The sequence below is a fragment of the Rattus norvegicus genome, chromosome 6, assembly GCF_036323735.1.
Source record: "Rattus norvegicus strain BN/NHsdMcwi chromosome 6, GRCr8, whole genome shotgun sequence".
NCBI classification, from domain to species: domain Eukaryota; kingdom Metazoa; phylum Chordata; class Mammalia; order Rodentia; family Muridae; genus Rattus; species Rattus norvegicus.
The window spans coordinates 105,899,575-105,916,857 of NC_086024.1; the positions used below are offsets into that span (position 1 = coordinate 105,899,575).

The 17,283-nt window shown below is 51.5% G+C and overlaps 1 protein-coding gene across 2 annotated transcripts in view; it reads left to right on the forward strand.

Annotated features, from left to right (window-relative positions):
- Window positions 1–1,412: 1,412 nt before the first annotated feature.
- The window catches only part of Galnt16 (polypeptide N-acetylgalactosaminyltransferase 16), an 81,053-nt gene continuing 65,182 nt past the window's right edge, over window positions 1,413–17,283 (forward strand). The window contains exons 1-2 of one of the 2 annotated variants that reach the window (XM_006240288.5): window positions 1,413–1,801; window positions 2,172–2,461. In XM_006240288.5, the coding sequence (XP_006240350.1) occupies window positions 2,285–2,461 (177 nt within the window). In that variant the 5' untranslated portion in view covers window positions 1,413–1,801; window positions 2,172–2,284. Of the gene's footprint in view, window positions 1,802–2,125; window positions 2,462–17,283 lie in introns of those variants that run through there. The other variant, NM_001100863.1, reaches the window with a different exon arrangement.

Here is a 17,283-nt window from a genome sequence, read left to right on the forward strand (position 1 = left end):
ACTCCAAGCACCAGCAAGGAAACCCCAGGGAAGGCTGGGCTCCCTTCGGAGCCATTCTGGATTGGATCCTGGAAGGAAGATTAGAAGCTATAGTTGAAGTGGCAGCTCCCCTCCCTGTCTAGAGTGCTCATGGTGAAGCACACACAGTCAACATTTATGTCAACTTCCCGTCAGGTGAAACCATTACTTCCAAGTCCAGGGAAGCGCCCACCTAAGTGAGGACAGGCTGTGCTAGAAAGGCTATCCACCACTGCTTCTCTGTGGTGGCACTGGTGCGGGGACAGCCTTCTCTGTCCCTTGTCCTGTGAGTCCTGGAGTAAGTGGTGACACTAGTGGAAACTCTGCTAAATGCCAGCTTCTCCTCTTCCTCCTCCTCCTCCTCATCTTCCTCTTCCTCTTTCTGTTTTCCTAAACAAAACACTGGGAGTTTTCCTCACTTCGGTAGAAATATTTCAAGCTCGTATTAGGGCTCTGAAAATACAGAATAACACCATCCCATTTCACTTGTGTGTCTTCGGGTGATGCTGATGCTGATGCTGATGCTGATGCTGATGCTGATGCCGATGCTGATGCCGATGCCAAAGCCGGTGCTGATGCTGATGCTGGTGCTGGTGCTGATGCTGATGCTGATGCTGATGCTGATGCTGATGTGGGAAGCAGAACGTGCTGCTATGATCTCATTATTTACCTTATTCCCCAGATGGATTCATTCTCAAGCCTGACCTGTCTTGGATTTTCCGAAGAGCCAATCTACCCGACATCATCCAAAAAGCACCACCTTGTCCTCTCTAGTCCTGGTAGTTCAAGATCTTCCAAAATCCAGACTTGCCCAGTCTGGCCAGTCTCAACTCACACCAGGTCTTTGCCGATATCCAGGACGCCCTCACAAGGTGTTATCTTCAGGACCTTGGCTGTCCCTGTCCTTTCCTCGCTCTTCTCTGCCTTTTTAGGATTTCCCTCCCATTCTCCAGATCTATCCACCGACTCTGGGAAGCCTTCCGAAAGACCACTTTGCAAGACTAGACTTCCAGGAATAGTTTCTATAGTTCGTTACTGAAGAACGGTTTGCAATACATGATTTCTTCCTCCGCAGCACCTACTTCGGTATCTCCCAGCTCAGAGTGTCTTCCTTTGCCTGACAGGCCCTAGCCCGCCCTGTCTTCTGCCTGGAGCCTGAATTATTCACACCTGCTTCTCACCTCTCTCCGACTCCAGGGCCTCCGCAGAATCAGAATCTCAATGATGTCTATCCTGTCTCTCACCACCTCATTTTGCACTTTGTCGGAAAAGTGTCAGAAAGCTTTTAGACGGGGTTCTGCCCACTAATCGAACCCTTTGGCCTGGCCTCTGTGGGCTCCCTTCATTCTGATGGAAGGGTGATGATGCCTCAGGACAGTTCAGGGAACCGGGAAGCCTGGGCGGATAGGACCTACGAGAAAGCTAGGAGCCCCGGGGTAATGAAAGGTGTCCAGCGATCGCATCCCTTTGCTTGCATTGGTTGTATGGCAACGCAGCTTCACCTCGCTCCCCAGAGTGTCAAGTGCACCAGCTTCCAACTCCCCACCCCCCTCGGGCCGCCGGGGAGAATGGGAGTCCTGGGTCTCCGAGAAGGATTCCTGTTTAAAGTCAAGACTCTGCCAGCTCGCCAGCCGTGCCCCCTCCGCAGGACTCTCTGAACACACCTTGAACCCCCGTGCCAGAGCTCAGTTCACAGCTCCGCCCGGAACTGCAGCTACGCGACTCAGGCCAAGGCCAGGGGTCGCGCGTCTTCGCTGGTGACTCAGGGCCGCTCGGCTGTGGGGTAGGTGTGGGTGGAGAGAGAGACCAGGGCCGCGCGGGGGCAGCGAGATAGCTGAGCGTTGGGAGCAGAGACCAGCTCTGGCCCATCGCCATTCCGCCCGGCGTCTGTCTCACCGAGACCCGGGATGCGGGTGGAAGGCCCGCGCTACTTCCCAGCAGGCGCGCTCTTTAGCCGGTGCGCGGCGGCCCCGCTTGCCCGCGGCGTCTGGAGCACAGAGCCAGCTAGGCGCGCGAATGAATGAGCGCCCGGGGCCGCGCGCTCTCGGGGCTGAAGGGCATTAGGACCGTGTGGATCTTCTGCGCTCCTGTCTCTTCCTATCACCCCCCCCCCCCCAACCACCACCACCACCTCTCTTTTTTCTGCTCTGCAGGACTGAGCAGCCGGGCGTAAGCGATAACAAACGGCTGGGACAGCAAGCTCCACTGCCCCGGCTCTGAGAGCACGCCGGCCCCGGGCCCCACGCGGGGCGCCCGTCCGCCCACCATGAGGAAGATCCGCGCCAATGCCATCGCCATCCTGACCGTAGCCTGGATCCTGGGCACTTTCTACTACTTATGGCAGGACAACCGAGCCCATGCAGCATCCTCCGGCGGCCGCGGCGCGCAGAGGGCCGGAGGCAGACCGGAGCAGCTCCGCGAGGACCGCACCATTCCGCTCATTGTGAGTACGCTCTGCGCACCCGGTGAGCGGCCGGCCGGGGAGCCTCGGCGCGCGTCCTGCCCCTCGCTGTTAGCGGAGGTTCGCGGGGCCCGGCCGGGGGCTACGTGCCCCGAGCGCCGTTCAGGCTTTGTATATGTTGGAGAATTCCTGCTCGTTGTTATGGCAACCTGTGCTGGCCCGGAGGGGCCAGGGTGCTTGGATGCAGGGAGGGTGACAGCATGTGGGGGGCAGGGAGAAAGTGCTGCAAGTTTGGTGGGCCCGGCGTGCGCGCGCGACTAGGAACGTGGCGGCTCTCGCGGCCCCGCGCCGCCGGGATTGGGGACTAGGGGGCTGCGGGCTTCTCGCCATCCCCAGAAGGCGGCTGGCCCTGGAGTGCAGCGAGCGGTTGGTGGGAGCAGAGCTCAGCAAGAGCGCGTAGGTGGCGGTGCGCACCAGGTCTCCAGCCTCTGGAGTAAAGGACGCCGGGCGGCGGCGTGGGTAGGGAAGGGTCGCTGAGCGCTGCCCTTGGCTTAGCGCCATCACATCAACTTGGACCAGTTTCTTCGGCTTGATCCCTCCCTTCCCCAGAGGTGTTTTCTGGCTCCCCAGGGGTGGGAAAAAGCTTGCCTCGTAAGCGCTCTTCGCCTCCAACACTAGGGTCTGCAGTTGAAAAAGACTGTGTCTGCGTCTGGGCTGGGCAATTCTCTCTCATGAGATCACCCTCCTGACATCTGAGCGAGTCGGAGAAACAAAAGCGGTGTTAGCACTCCAGGAGCTCCAGGAGAACTGGGGCGAGGGCTTGGGGGGCGGACTAAGATGCACAGTAGACCCTGGAGGGGGCAAGCTGAGCCTGTAGAGGGCGTCCTGTCTACACTTTCGCCTGGTCAGCTGATGAGGGCTTCGTGTGGCCCGGCCCAGCACCTGTTGAGGAAAGAGACTAGGGGACCCTTTGAGAGAACGCTAGGATGGGAGCATTCTTCCGAGATGGTGTGATTCTGGCCCAGAAAGATCTGAACCTAAGGGAAGAAGGGACAGGACCTCCTCCCATAGGTGCAAGGTCAGGAGTGCTGACACCTGTATCCAGTAGAATACAGGGTATTTGTAGTGAAAGCCAAGAGCATGAGGATGGTTCTCTAGATGCCCTCTCACAGCTCCATCCTGCCCAGATTCTCTCACATCACCTGTTTGTAAAGAAGTAAAAACTCACCTATGGTAATCAGTTTCTGGGCCTGGAGAGAGAAGACCTTAGGCCCTAAGGTTTGTGTTTTAATCTAGATTCCAAGTTGTGGTGCATCACTACAAACGTGCTTAGGAGGGCCGTTGTCCTGTACTTAGGACATGGCTTCCAAAGCACTTGTCAATGTCTGAACAGAATGGAGGAAAAAAAAAAAAAAAAAAACCCTGTACACTATGGCACTGGGGCTATTTGGACTGACAAGTCAGAGGGAGAACAGCACAAACCTTCGTGGTTCTAGACTCCAGTGAGTTCCCACGCTGTAAGTCTCTGCTGCTCTATTCTTAGTCCCGGGTCAGTCCAGCCCCAGTGTCAGGGACCACAGCCTAAGGCCAGCATGATAGAGGTGAGGCCAGCTGATCGGGCTCCCCATCCTGATGACCTGCTGGGTGCCCTTCATCTAGGAGAGGAGGGTGCTGTGGGTGGGTAGGTGGGAGAAGATGGCAGAGACCACAGACAGGTTTCCATAGCCTCTGATCCGGAAGCCTGAACCCTGACTTTGGTTGGGACACCTATCGCCTGTGCCTCTCAGATGAGAGCCTCGGGATGGGGCGTGTGTTGTACTGGGGACTGTTGGTGGGACACAGCACAAGTTTTGAGGGAGGAGATTTAGAAGTTATGGGCGTGTGGCCCTGATGAACACTTCCCTGCCCCCCACCCCCATTCCTGCAGGTGTTGACTGGTTGCTGGAGAGCTGCCAAGACTGGAAACTCAGTGTAGGGTGTGCAGGGGGATTAGGGAGATAACTGGGAGCCAGGAAGAAAAGCGAGGATGAGTCTCGCTGGATGGAGCTGACTGGCAGAACCTTCCCTTACCACTTGGGTACACAGCCAGATCACCCTGTGTTCTTAGGCTTTAGCCTGGGATGGCTCTGCTGCCAGTATCTGGCCTGTCTGCAGGCTGCCCTTGATGTTGCTTTGCCTCGAGTTCCTGTGCTGAGTAATTTGCTTCCACGTTGCTCTCCGATGTGTAGAAGCTGTGCATGCAGGGTCCATGCTGGATGCTCTCTGCATTCCCACATTGATGCACGCGGCAAGAGTCAATTGGTACCTCTTAGATAGAGGAGTGCAGCGGGATTTTGCTCGCTAGGAGCAGTGCACAGTTCCAGCTCCAGTTCCCCTTATCACTTACCCACAGCTCTAACCTGTCCTCAGTAGAAAGGTAAGGCAACATGGTCATCCTCAGGAGGTGGATGCTTGGTTCAGCATAAAAGGAGGCAGGTACCACTGTTGATTTCTCTCTAAAAGTTTTGATAACTCCTCACTGTCGGCCATTTCCAAACATCTCCATTGAGTTGGGCCATAATTTCAGATTCTTAGAGAATGAGGTGGCCAGCCCTGCTGTCAGAGGCTGAGCAAATTCAGACAGGCATCATTGTTACTCCCCCAGGGAACCAGAGAGCTCAAACCAGAAAGGGAGGGGTCCGTGTGAGCATCTGGTCCTGGAGGCACTCTGCCCTCGCCCTGTTGTCTGGCCTGTTCAAAGCCAGCCAAGTTGCTTCTGGACCTCCGGGAGCTTGTTTGGCATTGTGGGGTGTCGGCATGGCAACCCTATGGCCAAATTTCTCAGAGAGGCCCTGAGTCTGCCCTACTCTCAGCCTGTGTGTCACAGATTCTGATGTGAAGATTTGGTCTTGGAATCTGGATTCAAGGGAGAAGCTGACTCCGTTCACTGCCTCGCTGCTGCACTGCTGGGCAAGGCAGCGTATTTGGAAATATCCCCCTTGAATCCACACTGATCGCTCTAGCAGAGGATGCCAGCTGATGCAGGGTGCACAGTAACCAGGGCTGGAGTATGGGGTTGGTTGGTTCTGGTTTCAAGTTTTCTATATGCTAATTCTCTTACCAGGCATGAGTAAGAGGCCAGAGTCTTACATGGAATTTCACTTTACATTATTTGAAAAAAAACAAAACTATTTTGGGTGTTTTCAGTAGGGACATACTCAATTAAGATAACCATTTCCTGTCTAAACACATGAAAGGTTTAGGCATGAATTTTCTGAACTGGAACTGCTCCCTCCTCCCTCTTTCCTTCCCTCCTCCCTCTTTCCCTCCCTCCTCTCTCCCACCTCTCCCTTTCTCCCTCTCTCCCTTCCCCTCTCCCTCTCTCCCTCCTTTCTCCCTCTCTCCCTCCTTTCTCCCTCTCTCCCTCCTTTCTCCCTCTCTCCCTCCCCCTCCCTCTCTCTCTACTCCCTCTCTTCCTCCCTCTCTCCCCCTTCCCTCTCTCTCTTCCTCCCTCCCCCTTTCCCTCCATCTCTCCCTCCCCCTCCCTCCCTCCATCTCTCCCTTTCTTTTTGTTCATTTGTTCTTTGAGACAGAAAAGCCCAGGCTGGCCTTAAACTCAAGATCTTCCTGCCTCAGCCCCCTGACTTTTAGGATAAGCATGTCCACACCTGGCCTGCTCTTATCCTAAAGTGAAGAGGAAGCTGACTAACCAAGGACAAGAGACCTCCTGCAGACCTTCGTTAGTCTTTGTTCTCTTTGGTTAAATAATTGGCCAGGTAGATTTCTGGAAGGGAGAAAATAGCTTTGGGAGTTCTTTAGGTGCTGTGAGGACACAGTGTAGGCACATCTGACCTCCAGAGCTATAGGGTCTTGTAGTGACCCTTTAGGTCTTTCAGGGAACTTCACTATAGATGGGGACACTGACAGCGCCTTTTCTAGGACTGTTCTCTGAGAACTAAGGTTCCATTGCAGTTGAATGGATTTGTGTTTTATTTATGTGTGCATTTTGGAGCTGCGGGAATATGATTTGCCTAAATGATGGAAAATGATTTTGTATTTAATTTGTTGAGGTGCCGCATGTGAGAAAGAGGTTAGGGAGAGAAAAACAGGAATACCCACAATTCCCTTTCCCAACATGTTCAGATGTAAAGTATTCGCAGGCAGGGCTGGGGGTGGGGGAGAGGGTCTATTCCTGGGCTCAGAGGCACCCAAGCTGAGGGGAGTTCTCACAGAGATGCCAGGGAGGCCCAGGGGCACAGGATCCATCTTAAGGGGTTGCTCACTTTCCCAGCAACCCCTTTATTTCTGTGCTGTAACAGCAGCCCCCACCAGCCAGTAATCCCCTGCTCCATGCTGGGAGGTCTGAGGGACTTGGCTTCCTTCTGTGGTGGTTGTCTTCAGTTCAGCAAACAGAGGAAGCTCTGAGGTGGAAAAAAATACCATTTAAGGTGGACATGGAGGGGGCACAGGGCAAGACTGGCTAAGCCGCCCAGGGGGCTGTCATGCTATAATGGAAGAAACCACCTTGAGGTCAGAGAGGAGCCTCTAACTGAGGATAGTTAGAAGATTGGAGATTTGTGCCTGGCCTGCTTCTTCAGGGAACCCAGAACACCTCCCAATAAGCAGCAGAGCGAAGTCACAGGAGAACAGACTCAAGCCTTTCAGAAACGAACAGGGGCAACCCGCTTTCAGGTGGGGTCAATTAATGACCTCCGGGGCATTAAATTTGATTCACTTAGACATCGGGCTTGCTCTGGACAGTCTCATACTGTGCTCAGCCTCTCCGGAGAACTATCTCAGGCCACTTAGTCCAGCCTCTGTAGTGGCTGCCTGCTCTGTGTTACATTGATGGCGGTCACACTCGTTTGATACTTCTGACACTGGACAAGTATTTCCCAAACTTTAGATCAGCATTTCCTCCCTCACACAAGCCCTGGGAGCTGTGTATCGACATTATTTGCAAATTAACACAGGAGAAAACCAAGGCTTATCCATGGTCCGACCCGTGAGTGCCTCCAGTATGGGGTGGGTGTTTAAGACTCTAGATCTGCTGAGCTGTTTTTTCCCAAGCGAGATCCTGATTGGCTTTCCCGCCTCCCTTCTCTTCAGGTTCCACACTTGTGCATTCACTCTCACGAGTCAAAATACCGGGGGATGGGGGTGGGGGGTGGGGATTGCATCTGTACTGAGCATGCGCAGTCTTACCACCCCACGTCCACCCGGTATTTTGTAAATGATTCTCTAGAAGCACTATTCACATTTACCTTGTAGTCCCTGTGTAAGAATCCGGACACCGAACTGGGGGCGGGATGGTGTGGCTCAGTGGTTAGGAGTATGTACTGCTCCTCCGGGGGAACCAAGTTCGCTTTCTAGCACCTGTGTTGGTCATCTCACAACTACTTATGACCCCGACTCCAGCTCCAGAGACCTTCTCTGACCTCCGTGGGCGCTACACCCAAACTGCACAAACCCACACTCAGAGACACACACAGATGCATATAATCAAAAATAAAAATATGAAAAAGAAACCAGACATAAGAGGTTGGGGATTTAGCTCAGTGGTAGAGCGCTTGCCTAGGAAGCGCAAGGCCCTGGGTTCGGTCCCCAGCTCCGGAAAAAAAAAGAACCAAAAAAAAAAGAAACCAGACATAATATAAGTCATCCAAAAGCTTGGCCATTTTGTTTTATTTTTGAGACATTCTCTTCTTCTGTAGCCTAGGCTGACCTGGAACTCACAGAAATCCTCTTGCTTCAGCCTCCCTGAGGGCTGGGATTGCATACCCAGTGTAGTTTCCTAATTTATATAAGAAATTTGAGCACCACTGAATTTGGGCTCTTTGATAGACTGATGAGAGAAGATCAGCCCCCGGATGGAAATAGAGGCTAGCTATTGAAATCATGGGTGTGGAGGATGGTGCGTGTGTGTGTGTGTGTGTGTGTGTGTGTGTGTGTGTGTGTGTGTGTGTGAGAGAGAGAGAGAGAGAGAGAGAGAGAGAGAGAGAGAGAGCACTTGCTCACATGCAGGATTTGAAGCTCAGTTCTGCTTCACAGTTTGTCTCCTTGCCACCTAGAGGTGGTTCTAGAACCACCTCCCTTTGGAGACTGGGGTCCAGGGACTAGAACAAGCCACTGGGTGCCGTTACAGAGAAAGAGAGAGATTTCTTTGCAGCAGCAGGAAAGGTTTCCTTGCAGAACCAGTCTGCTTTAGAATAGTTCAAGGCCCGCCAGGGTGTCTCTCCACAGGCTCAAGTCAGCAGATAAATGCTTCCAATAGCAGCAGGTAGGGGAGAGAAAAAAAAGACTCACTCTCGTGAAATAGGGTCCAATTATTGCACAGCAGGAGACCTGGCTCCCTGAGAGGCAGGGCTGGCCCAGCAATCGAGGTTGGGAGGAGGAGGGTGAATGAAGGAACCTCCAGCTGCTGTCTGTTCCTTCAGAGCAGCCCGGTGGGGGTTATGGGGGCGGGGGTTGGGAGGTCTGCTGGTCCCTGGAGATGCTGAATAGCCAGGGGGTGGGGCTTCAGCAAAAGTCCTGCCCTCAGACGTTAGTGCATCCTTTGGTGCTTTTGCCTGGCGGAGTTTCTCGATACCCACTTCTGCTTCCTGATGCAACCAGGGTACCACTGGCAAATTGCATGTCTTGGCCTTTACTTTCTAGGGCTATGTTGGGCTGGCAACGCCCTCTGAACCCTGGCTTATAGAAGGGGCTGCAGCCCAGGCCTGCCTGTGTCCTTACCTTCCAGGTTTCAGCCACATCCAAGGACTTTGCTGAATATCCAGGGATGGTTAGGAGATTGGGGGTCCTTTGGATAAGTGGATGAACAGAAGAACCTTGGTGTCTCTCTCTCTCTCTCTCTCTCTGTGTGTGTGTGTATGTGTGTGTGTGTGTATGTGTGTGTGTGTGTGTGTGTGTGTGTGTGTGTGTGTGTGTGTGTGTGTTTAATGCTATACATAAGGCTCTTTGGCATGGAAGAAAGGCAGCTCCAGGAAAAGACGCTTCCTGCTGTTTCAATGTGGCTCCCCAAAAGTCAAAAACAAACCTTGTTACAGAGAGCTTAGAGAGGGGTGACAAGTCTTGGTGTGCTCACAGTTGTGGGACCTGCCATCCCAGGCTCCTTGAGGGCCTTGCAGGGGCTACTGGTCCAGGACAGAAACTGAGCCTGGTCTTTGAGAAGGTGGTGTATGGGGTGGGGGTGTAGAAAGGGAATGAGTCAATGTCCAGGAGCCACTGCAGGGGCCAGCCCTACAGCAGAGGCTCAGCCTCCAGTGAGTCACGTCTACTCTCTAGGTCAGGATCTAGGCCATCCCGCCCAGCTCAGGCTGCAAAAACAAGGGAGCCCTAGGCCAGGCCTCACAGTGCTTTTCTGAGGGAGAATAAGGCCAGAGCACAAGGCCTACAGAAAGCCATATGCTGGCAACCTTGACATCACAGGAGTCCAGCCTTCCCACTGACTGCCAGGGCTACACAGCCACTCCTGTTGAAGGTGTCTGAGTGTGTCTGGGATGGGCTTGTAGAAGTGTCTCTAGGTAGACTTAGATCTTGGAACAGCTCACAACCAGAAGCAACAAAGACCTGTACTCCGACGACTGATGGCAGAAGGCAGGCGTTCAATTGCCCTGAGGCCACAGCCCGGGAAGAAACATTGTTTGGAAAAATCAGTTAAGTCAGTCAGCAGCAGGTTGGTCATGTCTTGGCAATCTTGAGCTGCTCCTTGGTTACAAATACAGCAGAGCAGAGGAGGATCGACATTGGAATCCCCTGGAGCTGCAGACATCCTGGAAAGTGACAGATAACAGCAGGAGGCCAACCAGAAAGTTGCTGCTATTCAATGCACTCACTGGTCTGAATGCCAGATGCTTCACCTATTCACCGCCTCAGTTGTTCGCTGAGCACTTATTATGCTCCAAGATTGTTACAGGCATTAAGAAAACAGGCAGAGTCTCTGCTCTGGAGGAGCTTGGGTCCTGGGGTAGGGCAGACAATAAAGACATGAACATAATTTTTTAGATAGCAGCAAATATGTGAAAATGAAATTAAGCAGTATAAGAGGGCAGAAAGGGGGCGAACAGGGCCAAGAAGGGTCTCTTTGGAAAGCTGTCATTTGAGCAGAGGCCTGAATGGAAAGATATGTAGGGAGAGAGTGTTCCAGACAGCCAAGTGTAAGCCTCATCTCTGGAGGTTATAATGCCTGGGGTCCCTGGCTAGGGCAGTTGTGGTTAGGACGGCCTGTGGGGAAAGCAGCCAGAGGGAGAGGCCAGGTCCTTAGGCTCTGAGGGCCCTGGTAAAGACAGGCTCAGAGATACATTACTGAGTCTCCGAGAAGTGATAAATTATATTCAGCATGCAGGCTTGGTAAGTCAGGAAACTGTGTCATTCATTTCATTTTTCCAGCAAGATGATCAAATCTATTTGTAAGTGTTGTTTCTTAATGTTCTATGGCTTGGAACACTTTGTCCTTAGCATGTGGGATCAGTGAAACACTGCGTACAGTGTGTGGGCATGTGGGTGGCATATGTTTCAAGCGCATTGTACGTGTGTTTGTATGTGAGGTGACCTGTGTCTATGTCTTGGGGGGGGTGTCATGTGTTGTGTGTTATGTCTTGTGTGTTTGATACATGTGGTGTGGGCCTGGTGAGGGGGAAGGGAGGGTGCTAGTGTCTGTAAATGGCACAGGAGAATGGAGCCCTTGTTGATGTACTGGACTGGGGGGAGATGGGAGGCCTGTCTCTACAGACTGCTTTCTGTGGACGGGAGAGTGCTGCGGCTGGGAATCTGATCAAGCCCTCCTTTGTTTCCTTGTTTGGTTGGTGGCATTCTCCTCAGGTACAGCCAGACTCTGGATTCCCTTTTTCTGGCAATGCAGGACCTTGGGATTCTTTCCTCTTTCTTTTACTGGAGACTCTGAGGTCTGGGGCTACCCCAAGATGGAGAGGTGGCACTTGTTCAGGGGCTGTTTTCAGTGTGGTAGGGGCTGCTGCATCCCTTGAAGTTCAAATGGCTTCCTTAGCAGCCAAGTGATGGGTGATGGGCTTCATGTGTTGCTGGCTGCCTGCAAGGCCTTCTCTTTGTGGGTCAGCTCACACAGGTCAGTTGCAGACCAGGGACAGTCAAAGGTGCCCTTTCCGAAGAAGCTTCACCGTTCTGGCTTCCTCTTCCTTTAATGCAGCTGGGGGGGGCTGGTGATGTCTGGGGCCTTCTGCAGCCTGAGCAGCCTGTGTTACTCTCCAACAGAGCCAAGCCAGTCACCTCTGGGGACAGGGGATGGGGAGCTGGTGTTTGTGTGTTGAAAAGTTTTGTTTGTTGGTTTATGTTTCCATCAAGGAAATTTGGGACTTGCTTCTTTGTGTAGAGCCATCTTTTATCCCTTCCTTTCTCTTTCTGGGATCCAGTTATGGGGCAGTGTCCCAGGGGTTGAGGGGTAGGGCTCAGTCTGAGGCTCATGGAGAAAAAGACCTTGTGATCAGTCAGTGATGTCTGTTGTGGTTTTGGTACAGCCAAAGAGCTTGGTTAGGACCAAGCACAGCACCAAAATAATTCACCAACCCAAGACAGCAGATAAAGAAGGAACCAAGCAACTAGGTAAAGCCCTTCCACTCCTGGAGGACAGTGTACAGCGGTGCGGTGAACTGTGAGGGATTTCCAAGAGAACACAAATGGCATCTTGGTACCACCTCAGGAGAATGTGAAAATCACCAGGGCTTTCCCCCAGATCACTAGAAGGAGATGATGGCTCATCCCTGGTGCACCCCAAGATTGACAATCTTCTCTTTTTCATTTAGCTGAGAACACAGCATCTCCTGAATATCCCTTCCAAATGAGTAGAGTCCCTGAACCTCACCTGGACAGGGATCCATACCTGGGGTTCAGAGTGAAGTTGGAAGTGGGCCTGTTTGAAATCTCAGAGCCCAAGGGAAATGGAAGCCAACATTGGACAAGGGGAGTTGGGGGGACAAGAAATGGCCTAGACAGGGTCAACAGGCCTGGACAAGAATACTAGGAGGAGCCAACCCCCAAGGTCCTGAGAATCTTCACAAGGCCAGGAGTGAGCCTAACACTTCTGTGCTGGTGGGCAAAGCTGTCTTCAGGAGACCTACACACTCAACACTCGTCTAGACCTCACAGTCACCATGGGGCGCCTGAGTCTCTCAGGCACTTAAAACGTAGCTACTGCAGCTAAGGAACTGAGTCTTCTGTTTTATTTCACTTTTATTGATTTAAACTTTAAAGCAGACACTGATTTTGGTTGTTGGAAAACTTATGGAAAATTTTAAAAGCATATCTATATGTGGAATCTACATTTTTAACTCTAATTTTTTTATGAACTCAAGACAGACTATTTTTAATGAAATCTTTGTATCTAAATTGAAACATACTATAAAAATATATATTGGATTTCAAAGATAACATCAGAAAAAGAAACTCAAATAACCTCACTAATTTTTTTTTCTGTATTGAAATGATACTGTTTGGAGTTATTGGGGTAAGATACACACACACACACACACACACACACACACACACACACCAATTCAATCTTAGGAATTTGGCTTCTCAGTGCCAAATTCCTGGGACTTAACCCAAGGCCTTATGCATGCCAAGCACATGGCCTATCATAAAGTATCCCCAGACCCCTCTCTGCTATTAAAATTAATTTCACTTGTTCCTTTTTTAACCTCTTTTAAAAAAAATGGCTACTAGAGAAGATCGAATTGCATACGTGGTTGGTTTATGTCCTGCCTGTTCCCACTGGAAAGTTCTGGGGCTTGCATAGGTTCATGACACTCTTGGGCGGCCAGTTGTCTAAGGAGGGAAGTACATCAAGGGAAGGGCGTGGCCCGTGTCATAGCTCACGGTCACCACAGGATGAATCCTTTCTGGTCCAGCTGCTGCTGAGCCCTTGCTTCCTGTTCTCTGTCCTCATCCACGGTACAGCGCTCCTCTCAGCATGGCCCTAGCCCTCACACCATCATTAAAACCAGCCTTTCCTTTCAGTGTCTTTTTAGTTCTCACTGTGATGAAAATGGGTTTGCGGAAGGGGGAAGCTGTGGAGGCGGGAAGCCTTTTACTCCCCTGGTCTGCTGCCTTTGGCGGTCCGTCTCTGCCCTGTTAGCCAGAATGACAGATAGGCTTCGGCTGTAATTCTGTCTCAGACTCTGGAGCTGCGCTGAGGACTCTGAAGCAGAAGTCAAGCCAAATGGGAAAAGGGTTGACTGGCTGTGTCTGAAATGGACTTGAAAGGGGGCTGTTGAACATGGGCTCTGCGTGATCCAGTCTAGTGTTATGTGAGGTGGCCTTTATTGAGTGATCCATCTACACTTTACAGACTGGATATGCTTTAATACACTGACCAATGCCTTTATTTTATTTATGATTATGACTGTGTGTGCGTGGGGGGGGGGGCGTGATTGCCACAGTACATATCTGGCAGTTGAAGGACAACTTTTCTTTTTTTTTTCTTTTTTCTTTTTTTTTTTCAGAGCTGGGGACCGAACCCAGGGCCTTGCGCTTGCTAGACAAGTGCTCTACCACTGAGCTAAATCCCCAACCCCAAAGGACAACTTTTGAGAGTCCGCTCCTACCACCATGGGTTCTGGGAATTGAACCCAGGTCATCAGGACATGGATTCCCAGGAGGGCAGAAACCTGCAAAGTGTGGAAAGAAAGGGGAAACTCCTCTGTTTTCTTCTTGCCCTCTTCTCTCTTACTTCCATGGCAACAGGTGCTGTGGATATAAGAACATTTGGGCTTCCTTAGGGTTCTGAGGAAGATGCAGCCCAGCAGAGTGGCTCTGAGCACAGACCCTGGAGGCAGGGGCTGGCATGGGCTCTAGCTATGCATCTTAAGCAGCTGTTTAAGCCTTCTGTGCCTCGGTTTTCTCACCTGCAGATTGGGGATGCTAGCAGGCCCTGCCTCAGTGTGCAGCTGTGTGATTAAGTGGGTTAGTTTATGTAAAGAGTCCAGAATTGTAAATTGTAGGCACTGTAAGAGCACTCCCGTACAAGCTATCGTAAGTTGTAATTTGTTAACTTGTGTGTTCATTATCTAATGTTGCTTACAAATCTCTCCCAGACGCTGAGGCTTCAGGCAATCATCAATCCATTAGTGTTTTTCTCGATTGGCTTCTGTGTTGGTGCTGGGATGCTAGGAGGTCGATGGGAGCTGCCGCTTTGAGAACAGCTGAGGAGGGACAGGGACAGAGCCAGTGTGCACCTGGTACACTGCTTTCAACCCTCCCAGCAGGCCTGTGACCTGCTTGTTCCCCATTTCTCAGAGAAGGAGCCTGAGTCAGAGATGGCTGGTTGTCTGCCAACAGAGTTTGGATTCAGCCAGAGTCCTCCGCTTCAAGCCTTCAGAGACACCTGCATATCAAGATGGCTGCCCTGTGATGTCATAACTCACAGGAGAGAACGAACCCTGTCTGTTAAAGTCAGGATGGGTGCAGGGCAGTGATTCATGGCACAAACGAAGGAATAGGGAGAAGGAGTGAACTTGGCAGGTGTTCAGGCTGCGGGGTGGTAAGCCTGGCAAGGTTGGCAGGACTTACGGACTGCAAGAAGGTGAGATGGCCAGAGCCCTGTTGCTGCCCAGCCTCTCCAAACATCCAGCCCCTGACCATGGCAGAGAAACTCTCTGTATCCCTTAAACCTCAGAACGATCCTCACAAAAGGAGCAGGCCTCCATCTGGGATGGGATACCACACAGAAGCGAAGCAACGGAAGCAGTTCAACACAGTAGAAGAGATGAGCTTTAAACCTCGCTGTTTCATGGTGGCACGTGCCAGCAATCCTAGCTTGGGGCGGAGAACCATGAAGATGAGAAATTCAAGGTCTTTCTCAGCGCTCTAGGGAGTTCAAGACCAGCCTGGGCTCTGTGAGACTCTGTCTCAAAAAGTAAATAAAAACTTCTCCTACTTGGGGGGGGGGCGGGGCACACCTCAACTATAGAACAAGTTAAAATACTTAAAACCATTTCGTATATAGTTACCGGTGTGGACTAGGTTGGGGGGAGGCATGTGTGGGGTCGGTGGACCACTCAGTGGAAACGACCTTACCACTGTTATGTGAGCTTAGAACTTAGGTTGTGGGATCTGTAGAACAAGCACCACACGCACCCCTGAGCTGTCTCCACAGCCCTCTTTTTAGTTTTCTTGGAGGATCACTCTTCATTTTATTGTTTTTAGCAGATGAGGGGCCAAGGCAGCCTGTTTGTGCCGGTTCCTAGCAGGTGCACAATAAGCTTCCCTAGGCCAGATGCTCAGCTGTTGGGAGCTAGGCCGATCCAAGACTTTCCTTGGGCTCTGACGTACAGAGAAGGATATATGCAGGATGACCTGATCTCCTGGCCCTCCACTGAAGAACAGCCTGCTAATACAGGTCAGGTCACTAAGTAACTTTCCCAGGGTCCTAGAGTTGGTATGTGCAGATCAGGATTTGTACTCAGAAACCAACCTCAGGGTCAGAGTCCCTTCACCAGGCGGTACAAGCAACCAGAGAGAGTCAGATGTTGCCTTGTGAACTATCCCCATCCTCCCCTCCCCTTGACCAGAGGTTGAGAATATAGCAGAACCTCCTTCCATTCGCTGCAAGATGGGACGTGACTGTTGTGACTATTGAAAGGGGTAGACAGGGCTTTTCACTTTCCTGTGCCCTACACACACACACACACACACACACAAATAATAATAATAATAATAATAATAATAATAACAACAACAACAACAACAACAATAGTTTATAAATAAGGGAAAGGAGTGAACAGGCAGGGTTGGCCAACCTCACCACAGGTAGCCATTTTTTCCAATCCAGAGCCCAGATCTCTGCAGAATGCGGTCATCTGGCTGGCCCAGGTCTAACTCTTGTCAAAAGCCAAGAAGACTCTAGGAATAACAGTCTCTAGGACGTGTCACTCACAGCTCTTGGCTTCCCTAAGTCCTCACATCTCACCAGGTTTGTAGAAAGAATCTGTGATTGTCCCTGTGCCTCCTTTGTTCTTATGGGACCCTTTCGTGCAGCCACACTGGCATTGCTGGCCTTTCTGCTGCAGGAGTTCCCCAGGTGAAGTCCTTGTAGAGTCCTCAAAGGCAGAGGCCACAAGCCTGGTGTCTGTGTGGCTGGGTATGAAGATGGTTGGCTCGTAGGCTCAATGCAGGAAGAAGCCATTGCTCCTCTGACTGCTTGGACCAAGCAGGGCAGAGTGCTCCCCAGTGGTGTAGCTAGAAGTCTAACACAGTCTTCACAACTGCTCGGGGATGCTGGGCTCCTCTGGAGGGAGAAGGGCACCCACTCCTTACTTCTCATGAGCCCAGAAATTTTTTTCTTTTGGCTTTCTTGAATCTAATAATACTAAGAATACATAAGAAGCACACAAGCAGGAATTATTTTCAACTTCTCATTTTGTTGGCAGGAGAGCTGGATCAGAGAGGTGAAGTGACTTGCCCAAGGGCAAACAGCAATGTGCCAGGCAGCTGGCCAACCTGAGCCTGCCTTCCTGTCACCATATGTCTTTCTCTCAGGTCACATTGAGCTTGTGTTCCAATCTGAGATGGAACTCCAGCTTGAAAAGGACAAAGCTGCTTCCGAGTGAGAAATGCTAACCAGAGACCCTCAGCGCAGGCCCACCAGCCCTGAAGGGAGTTTCTCTATGTTGTCAGATCTGGGTGTTCAATGATATTCTGAGGACTCAGAGAAAGCCCCACTTAGCACCAGAGGTTCTGAATTCTCCTTGAATTCTCCAAGCCTGGCTCTAGGAAGCTAAAATATTTCCAAGGATTGATGAACTGCCGAGTCAGTGGGGCATTAATTGTGGGGCTGCCTCCAGCCCCTGGAGAGACCTGTCCACTGGATCCCAACAGCAGGGGAATGGCCTAAATGGCTGCCTGGTGACCAG